Source organism: Astatotilapia calliptera, chromosome 14 (assembly GCF_964374335.1).
Source record: "Astatotilapia calliptera chromosome 14, fAstCal68.1, whole genome shotgun sequence".
Taxonomy (NCBI): Eukaryota; Metazoa; Chordata; class Actinopteri; order Cichliformes; family Cichlidae; genus Astatotilapia; species Astatotilapia calliptera.
The window spans coordinates 16,060,661-16,074,569 of NC_137435.1; the positions used below are offsets into that span (position 1 = coordinate 16,060,661).

A 13,909-nucleotide genomic window follows, 5' to 3' on the forward strand; every position below is an offset into this window, starting at 1 on the left:
AGGTTTTCCAAGCTCAGCTTCCAGGACATTAGCTTGGACAAATCAACCTGAATTTAGCTGAGTGTTTAAATTTGTTTGGGGGGGGGGGGGGTAAAGGAAAATGTTTTCATTGTGTTTGTTCATATTAGCCATTTCTTACCAAAGTATGTTGACATTAAAGCCTGCATGGCTTACGCACACATGTTCCTGGATTGGTTTTCACTCTCCAGCCTGACGTGTAACATTCATGACTCCAGACACCAAAGATGTCGTGTGTTTTTGCTTTGTTTTTGTTTCTGAGTTTTCAAAGGGATCATTTGTGCCTCGTCTTCTCATTTTTGTACTCAAATGCATTCTATTTTTTATATTACATGATACTGTAATAAACTACATTTACAGAAAAGACTGTGATTATTGTGGATGTCCTCATGCGCCACACTTTGGAACTGTAGATTATTGCGAGTGAGGGGGGGTGACAACCTTTGCTTCCAATTTGGCAAGAAAATTTTATTCAAATGTGTTCTTTTACTGAGAAACCATCGTGCTCTGACTCTGCGTGCAAGTCAGACCAAAATGTGTGTGAGCTTGTGCATGCATGTGTTTGTACAAGAGAAGGAGGGGATGCATGGTGTGTTATGATAGCCCTGATGGTCTCAGGTTACCTGTGCCGCGGTATGATGAGTAATGCTACACACACATGCAGTTTACTTAGTTTTTGTTCATCCACACACACAAGGGCATAGAGGGAAGGCTTTGGCGCTCTCCTGAGAAGATATTTTCACCTCGCGCCTCAGGACCCATCCATGCAGCTATGATCTTCACAGCAGAGCAGGTCACCTGCGTGTGCGAGGTCCTGCTGCAGAGCGGCTGCATAGATCGTCTCGCCAGCTTCCTCCGCACTCTTCCTCCTGCTTCCTCCTCCTCGTGCCCCGGGGAGCTTGAGAGCGTGCTAAAAGCCAAAGCCGCGGTGGCCTTTCACCAAGGGCGCTTCTCAGACCTCTACACCCTGCTGGAGGGCTTCCCCTTCTCTGCACGCAGCCACCCGCTCCTGCAGCAGCTCTGGCTGCAAGCCCACTACATAGAAGCGGAGAGGCAGAGGGGCCGACCCCTGGGAGCTGTGGGGAAGTACCGCGTGAGGAGAAAATTTCCTCTACCAAACACCATCTGGGACGGAGAGGAGACCAGTTACTGCTTCAAGGTAGGCAAACACTAAAACTGCATGTTTTTAAGTAACTGAAGTGTGAGCTGCATTTAATCAAGTAGTGTACTGGCACTGATTGAAGTGGAGCATAGTGTACTTGTGGGCTACTAATACTACTATGTACAAGTCGTGTACTATCACATCTGAGGAATACTGCATCTTTAATACAGTATGTGACCTCTATAGCATAAATATATAATTTATATTTTTGTGCTTTGCATAAAACATTATCTTTCAAGTATTTTTATAGTAATGAATCTAATTATATGTAAATATAAACTGTCCCACCCTGCTTTTGTGAGTAAAGAGTATTATTAATCTTAAACTATTGGTTCAGAGCATTATAGGACCAGTGGGATGTAACTTGGTATTTTACTCACATACTTAATTTAAGCATTTCTATGGAGCATGCTGCATCTATGCCATTGTATTTCGGCTTAAAATACAGTGCTATGCAAATCTCGAGCCACCCTAATTTCTTTATATTTTGCTTCTAAGGAGTAGAACTTGTAATTTTTAAAGTGGTCTTGACTAATAGTTCTCTAGGTTTTCTGAAGCTTTTTCAAAGTCTTTCTTTGGACACTGGCTGCTGTTTCACTTAGGTCAGCTACAAGGATTAAAAATATTTTCAGAGGAATGGGTTTTGTTTTAAAAAAAAATGTGTTCGTTAGTTATTCAGAAAGCGGCACGGTGGCGTGCTGGTTAGCACTGTTGCCTGACAGCAAGAAGAGATTGAACATCTCTCTGGGTACTCCGATTTCCTCCCATAGTCCAAAGACATGCAGTTAGTGGGGTTAGGCAAATTGTCCAGGGTGAACTGCCTCTTGTTCTGTGATAGCTGGGATAGGCTCCAGCCCTCCTGCTACCCTGACAAGGATAAGTGGAAGAGAATGGATGGTTAGTTATTTGGAACCAGTTAACACTGACCTAACTCAAGGATGGACCAGTGCAGTCTACAAGGGGTATCTTTAGGCACTTCAATCTAGTTCAGTCTATGAGAAATGCCAAAGATAATAGTTTGACAGGCATAAAAGGTTTGGGGGGTTTTTGCAATTAGTCGAAAGGTTTAGCTCAGCAGGGGTGTGCAATGTGTGCTTTAAAAAATGAGGAAACTGAAAATGTGGAGACAAAAACAAATCTCAGTAGAAGGAAGGTATCTAAAAGTCATGTATGTAAGAAATAGGAAAAAGACCTGACACAGAGATGCACATGGCCCGTCAGCTAATAAGAGATGCTATTACAGTTTCTGGATCGCTCACATATCTTCTGATAATAATGTCCAGATTTCACTATTTATTTTATTTAACTGCAAACAGGAAAAATCTCGGAGTATCCTCAGGGAGTGGTACCGCCGTAAGCCGTATCCCTCCACCCGAGAAAAGCGGGAGCTAGCAGCAGCCACCGGCCTCACCGCCATCCAGGTCAGCAACTGGTTCAAGAACCGCCGGCAGAGGGACCGCATAGCGGAGTTTACCGGGTCAGTGAAGGGCACCAGGTCGCTGTAAGCTGAACTGCTGTCCTCTTATCATTCAAAGAACCCCCATGTAAACTAATACTAATAATAAAAAGTGATGAACGCGTCTAGTTACCTCGAAAGTCGGAGCTGGGAGCGACGTACGAAAAACAGGAAAGAAAACGCAGTTTTACTTATGTTTAAGCGCACTGCTGCCATCCTGGATTGCTAAATCGTAGTTTGGGCTTTGGGGCTTCTCCGATTTGTCAAATTGGAGGTTAGACTTGAGTGTATGTTGCAGGTGAAACGTCTGACTGGGAACAGGGAAATTGCGACTGCTAATGGAAGGCGCCATCAGTGGCCCACAGAAAGCGAATGGATACACCGAATAAACAAACCGTTGGCGTTTAGCATTAAGCAATAACAATCGGGATTTGTGCTTTCTGTAATAATTTAAATTAATGACTAAAAAAAAAATCACCTACTCATACCTTTAACTTAAAATTGAATAGAATAGGGTCTTTACAGAAATCATTGATTTTACTTTTCGTTAAGAAACCGATTTTTAAAAAATCCACCATAAGCTAACTCGATTCTCTTACCTTATAGTCGGGCATAAAATCGTTCCTCCTTTTTTCCAGTAGCTTTTTTTCTATCACCAAACTAAATTACATAAGAGGTACATATCAGTTTAAAGAAACTGGTATTTTAGTTAATATGCATTTCATGCACATAGTGATAGGGTTCACTGATAATTCTGAAAGTTCGAGTCAACGTTGTGGGGAAAAAAACAAGCGAATGGCTGAACGATTTTTCCCCCTGTTAAAACTAGAAAAAAAAAACATCTATGTGAAGCGAAGCATTTAACTGGGTTGTACTTTCTACAAAACGCTTTAAGGAGACTTTAATCTGGCATGCCGTAAATAGAATTTATCACTGTGGCGCACGCGTTGAATTTTGCATAATAGCACCACCTTGTGGCTACAGTAAGACATTAATCTGTACTTTTTTCTAAATCTCATGATCCTTCAGTTTTCAGACAGGCTCTCGAGGACCTTCAGAACAAGCCTACCCATCCTCTGACAACGACCTTTCACCTCCAGGCAGTCCCCAGTGCTGCAGCGAACCACCTCCACCCCTTTTCCATCCACTGCCTCCTCCACTGCACCACACATGTGGAGGGCATCAAGATGTTTAAGCTGTCCAGTGGTTGATAGATCATCATAATTTCTGTTGTCATTGAAAGTTTATTACCAAAACAAGACCTAGCAGATCCCCTACAGAGACTTAAACGTTTACAGAATATCACACAAGACAGACATCAGACGTCTGGAGATTAAAGCCAACAGACTGGATCACAGGTGTGGCATAAAGGTGCATCTCCACACTGCATTCACAGATGAAATCAAAACATTTATAACGATCAGGGAATTATTTTTATTAAAGGGTACATGCTGGTAAACTGCACCCACATGTATCATACCCAAAGGTTACACACTGAACCAGGAGACAGCGTTTTCAGTGTTTACGACTTCCTGAAATGTCTTGAAACTGTAAGAGAACCTGAATAAAATAATTTCACAATCACTGCGGTGTGATCTTTTACCATAGTAACATCTTCATGATTTTCATCTTGCTGGCACTTCATAACAGCCAAGGCCATGAGGATCTTCACTGATGTGAAGGTAAAGTCAGGAGAAGGTACTCACAGATAAACTACGAAAAGCGTCCTCAGCAGCAGCGCTCGTCACAGGTTGTTCTTAAAGGGGGACCTGTCGTGCTTTTGCTGGTTTCCTTTCATATGTATACATAAACGGCTACAGTTGTGGATGCTCCTATTACATATGGCCAAAGCTCAAGCTTGAGAGTGCTCTAAATGCGCTTTTTCACAGTTTTTTTTCTATACTTGGCTCTGAATGATGTCACTGAGAGCAGATATTCTATTATTTATGATGGGCAGCCAATCAAAATGAGCTCAGTTTAAAAGGAGAGGCTTGTTTCAGGCTGCATGTGATCAGTAAATCATGCAAAACTACTTGAGCAGAGTCTGAGAGAAAAATCTCGGAGCTGAAAACGAGCACAACAGGTCCCTCTCAAGAAGACGAAGAGCATCTCCATCTCTTATTAACAGGCTAAATCATCAATAAGGCTAATAAGGCTTTTTTTCTTTCACAGGAACAGAACAAAAACATTAATATAGAGTCACAGACACATTTCCCAGCTGCTTCTCAGGTATGATGCTCCCCAGCATGTGTATTAGTAATAAAGTTTTAACCATCCACTTCACACACTTTGCTCAGCTGTGTCCAATTCGTTGTCCACGTGAACCCGAGGACTGCCCAGCAGATACACGTCTTTGGTAAAGTTCAGATTCCAGTTTATTTAATTTCACCAGGCTCTCCTCTTCCTCACGTCGCTGTTTATCGCCAGTCCTGTTCGGACCGCTGCTATCTATGTTCAGCGCTCAGAGGCCCAGGTACTCCGCCACAAACACAGCCATGACCTTCGTCAGGTTCTCCACCGTCGGGCGGTGCATGTTCTCCTCCGTGTCCTCCAGTGTGTGCCAGAACTGTGGGAAGGGAGTGGCGATGACATGCAGCACGGGGACGCCTGTACAGAGACACGAAGGCAGGTATGATGACTGAGCATGGGTTAAAGAAAGTGACTTCTCTTCTTTAAGGAGATAAATCCCTGGAGGCAGACATGTGCTACAGTACTGAGCTTAAAAGGTTCAATACCTGTTTTGAACTTCTTAAATTTTAACCCTTGCGGATTGACTGTAATTACACGAGCGAGGCAAAGAAACATTCAAATACACCAGTACAGGACTGCCAGTGTCTTTGTTCATGGAAAGCATCGCTACTGCAGTCCTAATCGAAGTGTCTTGTGGCTTGCTTCGACTATAATAACTCTGAGGGATGACCTCCAGCTGCAGGGGTCAGGGGGTGGGTATACAGGCTACACTCCTGGTTCCCACCTACCCTTGTGAAGGAAGGGGATGTGGTCGTCCTGCACGGGTCCGAGATACACATCCTTCCTGAAGTAGGTCTGCTCTGAGGGGTGAGACGTCAGGAGACCCTGTCGATGGAGCCGCTTTTCTGAAGGTGGAGGAGGAGGCAGAGATCGGGTCTACAAGTGTTCAGGAGGGATTCAAGCATTGGTGGAGGAGTTACGGCGGACGCTTACCTGCAGCAATCAGGCGGTCAAACCAGCGTGCAGTGTTATCGAAGTGATTCGCAATCAGCGGATCGGGACCACCGAGTAGGTCGAGCAGCACGAAGAGATCCTGCAGAGATGAAGTTAGAGAGACGGGAGCTGGCATTTGTCTTAATCAGAGTAATTTAAATGTTAATGTAAGTCAAAGGGTCACTCCATGACACTCTCACCTGACCTTCTCATAATCCTTTCTCATGACCTTTGTGTGCAATAATGTTTTTTAAATGAGTTTATGCACATTTTACCTTCATATTATGAATATTTACTGACTTAAAAAGGCTCATTATTCTCCTTAAGAGCCTGTAGATGTAAGTATGAAGCTGAGTCTGAGGTGGAAACTTTTTCAGATTTGACTGACCAAAGCGTGGCTGGAGTCAAGCTGTGCAAACTGAAGGACAGCGTGGAGCGCGTCTGGTTCAGGAAGTAAGTGTGACCACAGAGGAAACATATTTCTGCTTGCAGCTTCCTCACCAGTGCCTGAAGCATGCTGGCGTGCGAGGAGGCTGCCGGGTGGGGCGTGTTGGCCATGCGCTCGGCCAGGTGGCGCGAGCCGTACAGTGAGTCGGTGGCGGTCCATTCTTCAAATGACTCCTCGCCGTCGAAAAACACAAGCTGGAGAGTTACGGGAAGTTTCTGAGAGGAAAAACATAGAAAGCAGAGGTAATCAAATTTGTGAGGGGGAAAAAAAGCAGGGCTTGAGTTTCTCTTTCTGCAGTGCTGTTGCAGTGTGTGTTTCTACGGTAACTACATAAATCACAGCCCTCTGGAGAGATAGTGCTCGAGTCAGCATTTTCTCCCCAGTACTGCGGCCTCAGAAGCAGAGGGATGAAACAACACAATAAGAAAGACTCTCGTCAGCATCTCAGCCCTTTACTTTTCATCGTGAGCGGGAACCACATCTGTCAGCATCTGCTTTGTCTGTTGCTTAAATTCAGCCAACACAAAACCCACCTGCTGTTTGAATGACCTAAGCTGAGCATCCAGAGAGGTGGCGAGCTCCAGGATCATAGCGCAGGGCACTGCAGAATCGCTGGCCCCCAGGAACACCTTCTCCGGGGCTCGCGGGTCTGGAGGCAGCACCTTGGAGTCATAGTGGCAGGCCAGGAGCAGCCGTCGAGGTGCCGAAGGGTCCAGAGTGGCCACGACGTTGGTGAAAGTGACCTGGCCTCGAGGCGTAGGGGACTGGAACGAGTCCAGGTCTATGGACCAGCCAGCAGACAGCGAGGACAGGGTGGAGGTGATGTGCTGAAGTGGAGCAGGGAGTTAATGATGAGGGGGGAATGTGTAAAAGTGAGGAAGCTATAAATATTTACACCCACCTGCTGTACAGACAGGCTGCCCTGCGTGCCTGGGAGGCGCTCTATCAGGATGGGCCGCAGGTGAGCCTCCCACAGGCGAGTGCCGTCCACCTGAGAGGCCAGACGGCGGATCTGAGCTGGAGAGCACTTACTGGGTTTGTGGGACAGCTGGAGGAGAGGGAAAAAAGAACAGTCTGTAAACACGAGCATGGGACGTTCCACATGTTCGTGGTCCAGAGGTTCACGTCCTTTCTGATGGGTTTAAAGGATCATTCAGTTCCTCCAGTGTTTATATTACACCTCCTTTTCTCCATTTAACTATTTTGTCAACATGTTTTTTTTCCTTTGACTATCGAAGGTTCAATGCCCCAAAGCAAAACTAGCCCACACACAGTTCAGGCAAACAGTCTGCATTACCTTACTAAGGACAAGTCTGTGCAGTTTCCTGTTGTTTTTGGCAATGTTTTACAGAAAACTGTATTTAAGCCAAAGAAAAATTAACCCCTACTAAAAAAAAAAAAAAAATGTTTTTAGCACAGTCCTCATGGGTTTTCTTCGGTGGAAAGCCAAAACCTCTTAGGAGGGCCCCAAAAATACAGTTGTGGTCAAATGTTTACATGCACAGTGTACTTCTTCAGTGATTGTGATTGACTACATCTGGTAGATTGCTTTTGACAGCACTCATCGTTGTACTGACCAATATTCAGAATAATGGGAAAGTCAAAGGAACTGTAGATTGACATAAGCTGGGAAGGTTTCTTGGAGCCATTTCTGAACAACTGCAGAGTCCAAGATCAACAGTTTATTCATGTCACACCACTTTTCCAAAATCTGGAAGAAGACTCAAACTGTCATCCTCAGATGTTCAGGAATAAGTGTAAACTGCTGGAACGCCAGTGTCAATTCAATTCAATTGATTTTATATAGCGCCAACTCATAACAACAGTCACCTAAAGGCGCTTTATATTGTAAGTTAGACCCTAGAATAATACATACAGAGAAAAACCCAACAATCATATGACCCCCTATGAGCAAGCACTTTGCCGACAGTGGGAAGGAAAAACTCCCTTTTAACAGGAAGAAACCTCCAACAGAACCAGGCTCATGGAAGGGCGGGGCCATCTGCCGCAACCGGTTGGGGTGGGAGAAGGAAGACAGGATAAAAGACATGCTGTGGAAGAGAGCCACAGTGTCACTGTCCACAATGAACTTAGTTTGATATTGCCATGGACTGAGAATTGCCAGGGTACATTTGGGTAAAGGGTTTCAAACCTAAGAACACTGTGGCAACTGTCAACTAGGGCTGTGCGATATGACCAAAATCTCATATCCCGATATAAGAATTCTATCGTCCGATAACGATATAAATCACAAAAATGTAACATTTTCTGTAAATTCTGTGACTCTCGGGCAGCTGTCTTGCGGGAAGTGTTTCCAGCTGCGCGTCATGAAGCTGGAGTCGAGTCTTTTAACAGATGCATGAAACGATACATTTTTAGACATAAGTTGTAACAGCCGCCGTTTTCTCTGTGAGTATTTATTACACAGCGTGCTGCGGGGAAAAGCCTGTTCTAACGTTTGAGTCTAAGGTTTATTTTTTAGCACCTGACGGCTCTCTTTTACTTCTCATCCGTAAACAATCTGCTCTTTCACGTGATTCAGTTTATTTTGAAAAGTCTCAACAGGATCCTGAGCTTTATTGTGAAAGGTTTATGTGGAACATAAACAAGCGGACACGCGATGCTGTTACCGTCGTTGTTGCTAACCACAACGCATAAAAACAGGCGCTTGTCCGTCTGTAGTGTGGTTATATTAAATATAAGAGAAAGAGAGAACTTTAAGAAATTAATATAGCCACTACAGTGACCATCAAAACGATGAAAAAATATTGCCGTAAGCAGTTTATTTTTGCGACACCACGAAACAAACGATAGCGTAAAATGAAACATAGACGTTTTGATATCGTCATCTGATATATATTCGTTATATCGAACAGCCCTACTGTCAACCATGGAGGCATGGTAGCTGACAGTGATCTGAGCCAGGAAACCAAACAATTTAAATATAATCTACCAAAATCCAACCAGAAGTGTTGTGATGGTCCGATTGAGGTGCAACTTGCTATGGTACATTTAACCAAATATCAATGGGGTGTGTATATATTTGAGCTCGTGCACACAACTCTTGTTTTTTAATTAATTAAAAGTTGTATGCTGTACAATCATTCAACACGGCTAAAAAAACAATTCAAAGAAATTATTAAAAGCTGAAAATTACCATGACAGTCATGCCCGTGATGAGTCAGAATAAACTTCTGGCCACAGCTGTATGTGCTTAACAACATAAGAGCATATGTGACGTTTGTAAAACTTGCAGCTCTTTTTGTGCTTCATTCAAATCCCAAATCATAAACATGAAGGTAAGATGATTTTGTTTGTGTTATATGAAAGTAAATTAAACATCTTTGGGTTTGGGCTGCTGATCAGAAGCTATGAGCAGCTCTGTTCACCTTTTTATTTGCAGGAATCTGTAATTTATTTCTGATTTGGGGCAACGCAAACTAAACTGCCATGACTAAGGAGTAAAGTAAAATGAGGATAGGTAAAAGCTGCAGAGTGAAACATGATCATGACCGCTGCTGCGGCGCTCATTATTAATGGAGCCGAGCGTCTAAATAGACAGGTCGTCAGTTTATTTATGTAGCACGTTTAATCACAACAGATGTCGACTTCTCAAAGTGGTGCTTGGAACTGCTGCCCGTCAACTGAGCGTGGGATATAAAATTGTAGCATTGCTGATCGTTGGCGAAGGGCAGATCCGTGCAAGAACTTCTAAGTGAAATAAATTGACTTTAATATGAATCAGAAAGAGTGAGAGTGAGATCAGTGAAATTTGTTCATATGAGAGCCTCCCAGTCAGGACTGCAGCAGCAGCAGGGAGAAGAAACAGCAGTAGGCCTCTACATAATAGTAGTTTTCATTTTCAGTCAATATTACAGGATAGAGAAAATGCTACTCTTGGCCACATGACTCCTCTCAAAGGGCTTAGATTCACAAACGTGCTACACTGCTACACAGAATCAGCATTGTCTTGCAATGGTCACAAGTCAAGCAATATAAGACGTATCAATGTACTACACGGGACACGCACTCACTGATGAATAAAGACGTCCTGAAAATCATCATTAAGCATGTCACACCCGACATGCTACATGTTACAGCTGGCTGTTTTTATGTTGATATCAGCCACTGCACTGAGAGTGTCAGTATCCCACCAAACTGCTGACTCGTCATGAATCACACCTGCAGACTATACGCCTGACTTCACATCGGTTTGGCCTTGCAAGTTAAATTATTATTATGTTTTCACAGCTCGAGTCTTTTGCCCATTAAAAATGAACAGTGCCTCTGTAATTCTATTCAAAAAGATTCATTTTTAGGTTAAACTGAAACTGTTTCAGAGCTCTGAGTGAATTTCAGGTGTCAAGTTTGACTGAAAGTTAGTTGGGTTTTTGATGTTGTTGTTGTTGTTTTTAACATATAATCTGGTGCTGTGTTCACTTCTGCATCTATCTGTGTGATTGTGTTTCTAATAGTTACAGTGGCTCCTGCTGCTTTAATGTTTTACCTGGCTCATTTAAAATAAAAGTAAAATAATCTATTTTTGGTAAAAAAAAAAAGAAAAAAGAAGAAAAGAAAGAAAGAAAGAAAAAAAACAAAAAACAAAAATTTAGCTCATATATAAAATGACTTTGGCTCTTTATTTGTTTTGCATGTATGCCAACATCAGCTTGCTCACAGATACACTTTAAAGTTATTATAAGCAGACAATGATTCAATTTAAGCTCAGTAATTACTTCAGCATGATCCGAGTTATGTAAAAATGACTATGGGCTCATCTGCGTGATTACAGATGCTCTGCAGCACTATATGATTCAGCTCCACTGCTGCAAACCCAGATTCAAACTTTGCATTGCCTCACTCCACAGTAGCCGCTGTTATCAGCCAGATTTTTCGTATTAAGATCCTGATCATTTAGATTTGGAATGACTGCGATGCTGTATTTGAGTTATTCTTATAAAAGCTAAGTTATCCTGGAGTACTGGTCTGAAGTAACCCGTAGCACAGCTGTGACTGAACAGGTCTGGTTGCAGTGAGGTGTCATAATGACCGTCTGTGGGGATAAAATCAGTCCTGCTGTGTGCACAGCTTCAGTTTGTTTCCTGTCGCAGCTCTTACCCTGTCTCTGCTCAGATCCACCGCTGGCACGCGGCTCACATGTCCGGTGACGGTGTCGTTGGACAGGTACACTCCCAGGACCACCGCCAGCACCAGAACACCGAGGAGGCAGAACAGCAGCACCCGGGCCCGGGGCATCCGGACCCGGTCACAGCCGGGCAGCGAGCCGCCGCCCCCGCTGCTCTGCTGGAGCGGCTTGAACCTCCGGCCGGACCTGGACATGACTGAACGCGCAGAGCCGCTCCTGGCGGTCCTTACAGCTACGTGTCACAACCGGCTTTGCAGAACAGCGCAGGAGAGAGAGTCACACAGGAAGTGGAGGCTGTTGAGCAGCAAAGCCGAGGGGGACATCCGACACAGCACGCTGCCCTCCTGCAGCACAGCGGCAGCCCATCATTAGCTGCAGCTCGGCGGACTCCGGGGGTCGCAGCTCCTAGACGCAGCGGCCCCGCAGCTCGAAGACACGCCGGACATGTTGGAGATGTTCAGTGGAGCTTTTAATCCATCATAAATTACAACAGAGACACAAACTGTCGCCTGTAACGCCTCACTTTCTGTCGTAAAACTCGTTTTAATCCACTTACAGCTACATCAGAGAAACACTACAAAAATGAAGTAACGAAGCAAGCTTATCATAACTCCACTGCCGCGTTATTCCTTTTAAAAATGTTTAATTTTAACCCCTTCTCTTTACGGTACATCTCCACTGAAAACTGCACTGCTTCTTCTTCTGTGGTGCCTGTAGGGGGGTAAAGACGTAATCGCCACCTATGGAGCGCAAAAGGAACTACAGTAAACAACACAACACTTTGTTAGGTACATCTTCTTGTTCTTGCCTTCAGATTGCCCTTAACCCAAACACTTCAATTCGGCTTCCTGGAAAGTGTTGGAAAATTTGAAGGAGAACATTCATTTGGGACTTTTATTTGTATTTTCATAGGTTTTACAGACATTCCCTGTGGCCATTACCACCAAAGTAAATAAGTAATAGATTTCTGTCATTTTACACACTCACTACTTACCGTTTAAGCCTAAAGAGTCAGATTTCTTTCATTTGCTACAGCAGCATTTCTTTAACATGTAACGTGTAAAACTGAGACATACAGTTAGGATTGCAGTTCTTTTTCTTATATTAAAATATCTCAGGGATTATATGTATCACTAAGCTTCAGCTTCCTGTTTTTAGCTGACAGGAGTGGCACCCTCCTTTTGTTGGGGGGTGGCACATTCATCTGCTAGTGTAGACAGACCTACAGTCATCTGCTGCTGTAGTTCATCTTGCACATGCAGAGATGCTCTTCTGCATCAATTTGAATTTCAGCAGGTTGTATTGATCATGACTACATGCCTAAATGCAGTGAGTTGGTGGCATGTGATTGACTAATTAGATATTTGCAATAAGCCGTTGAATAGAATTGAATACAATGCCTTTATTATCACAATACAGACATACAATGAGATACAGAGCATCTCCTACTCAGTGCAAACATGTATATAGTGCTGCACAGTTATTGCAACACTATATACAAATGGACAGTATTTATAGAAAAAATATATAAAATGTGCAAATATACAATCTGATAAAATTAAATAAATAAATCAGTCAATATGTAAATAAATAGTGTTGTGTATATACAGTTTGGGTTATTGCACAGTGATGGTTTATAGAGGGAAATCCTTGGAATGGGGGGTGAACTGTGTTTATCAGTGCATGTGTGAGTTCAGGGTGGTTATGGCTTTTGGGAAGAAACTGTTCTTGAGTCTGTGGGTCTTTGTGCTATTGCACCTGTAGCGCTTCCCTGAGGAAGCAGGTTGAACAAGTTGAAACCAGGGTGGGAACTGTCTTTGATGATGTTTGTTGCTCTGTTGAGGCAGTGGGAGGAATAAATGTCCATCAGAGAGAGGAGAAGGCAGCCGATGATCTTCTGTGCTGCCTTGACTACACTCTGAAGCCTCACTCTATCTGCCTTAGTGCAGGTGTAGGTGTGCCCAATGAAGTGGCCATTGAGTGTATATTTTCTACTGCTTCTGCAGCACATTAAACTTCAGTGCTTTGCTGTGACAAAGCAAACATGTTTTATTTATTACTGTTTCTCCGGATTTTTAAGTCTTCTGACTCTTTAAGGATTTAAGTTTAAATCAAACCTTTTAAACTGATGCATCAGAAACGTGTAATTCACAAATATAATACTTTGACATGCAGTTATTATTTATACTTTGGTTCTTTGTAAATTACCACTATAATATGTGTTCTTACGATCCAAAATCCTGCCTCTGAAAACAAAACAGACATATATACAAACTGAAAACGCACAATAAACCCCAAACACACCATTTTTTCTGTACTAACTCGGGAATTTTTAACCTTTTCAGACAAATACACCTCATGTACACATACATGTGACATTTTCCTGTTAACAGGATAGTTTACTTTGACTGTAAAAGTTGCTTTTTTGTGTGTTTTGACCCCCTGTTATGACACACTTCTCTGTCCCGCCAGATTTGAAGTCCCGCGATGTTGATT

At 43.3% G+C, this 13,909-nt stretch overlaps 2 protein-coding genes across 2 annotated transcripts; one reads left to right on the forward strand and one right to left on the reverse strand.

Moving 5' to 3' along the window:
* The first annotated feature begins 570 nt into the window (after nucleotides 1-570).
* six9 (SIX homeobox 9) lies at nucleotides 571-4,220 on the forward strand. Its single transcript, XM_026191846.2, has 3 exons — nucleotides 571-1,177; nucleotides 2,497-2,657; nucleotides 3,666-4,220. The coding sequence occupies exons 1-3, from the start codon at nucleotides 791-793 to the stop codon at nucleotides 3,829-3,831; spliced, it is 714 nt and encodes a 237-aa protein (XP_026047631.2). The 5' UTR covers nucleotides 571-790; the 3' UTR covers nucleotides 3,832-4,220.
* qpctla (glutaminyl-peptide cyclotransferase-like a) lies at nucleotides 3,861-12,113 on the reverse strand. Its single transcript, XM_026191842.2, has 7 exons — nucleotides 11,386-12,113; nucleotides 7,169-7,315; nucleotides 6,801-7,094; nucleotides 6,321-6,482; nucleotides 5,820-5,919; nucleotides 5,615-5,731; nucleotides 3,861-5,243 (listed from the first exon to the last, which is right to left on the reverse strand). The coding sequence occupies exons 1-7, from the start codon at nucleotides 11,605-11,607 to the stop codon at nucleotides 5,098-5,100; spliced, it is 1,188 nt and encodes a 395-aa protein (XP_026047627.2). The 5' UTR covers nucleotides 11,608-12,113; the 3' UTR covers nucleotides 3,861-5,097.
* Between the last annotated feature and the right edge of the window lie 1,796 nt (nucleotides 12,114-13,909).

Excerpts from the sequence above, each read along its gene's own strand:
- six9 (XM_026191846.2), top strand. The coding sequence starts at position 791 with ATGATCTTCACAGCAGAGCAGGTCACCTGCGTGTGCGAGGTCCTGCTG. Across the intron at positions 1,178-2,496 it reads AGACCAGTTACTGCTTCAAG|GAAAAATCTCGGAGTATCCT; the intron begins GTAGGCAAACAC and ends AACTGCAAACAG. Across the intron at positions 2,658-3,665 it reads CGCATAGCGGAGTTTACCGG|TTTTCAGACAGGCTCTCGAG; the intron begins GTCAGTGAAGGG and ends ATGATCCTTCAG.
- qpctla (XM_026191842.2), bottom strand. The coding sequence starts at position 11,607 with ATGTCCAGGTCCGGCCGGAGGTTCAAGCCGCTCCAGCAGAGCAGCGGG. Across the intron at positions 7,316-11,385 it reads TGGATCTGAGCAGAGACAGG|CTGTCCCACAAACCCAGTAA; the intron begins GTAAGAGCTGCG and ends CCTCTCCTCCAG. Across the intron at positions 6,483-6,800 it reads TTAGGTCATTCAAACAGCAG|AAACTTCCCGTAACTCTCCA; the intron begins GTGGGTTTTGTG and ends TTTTCCTCTCAG.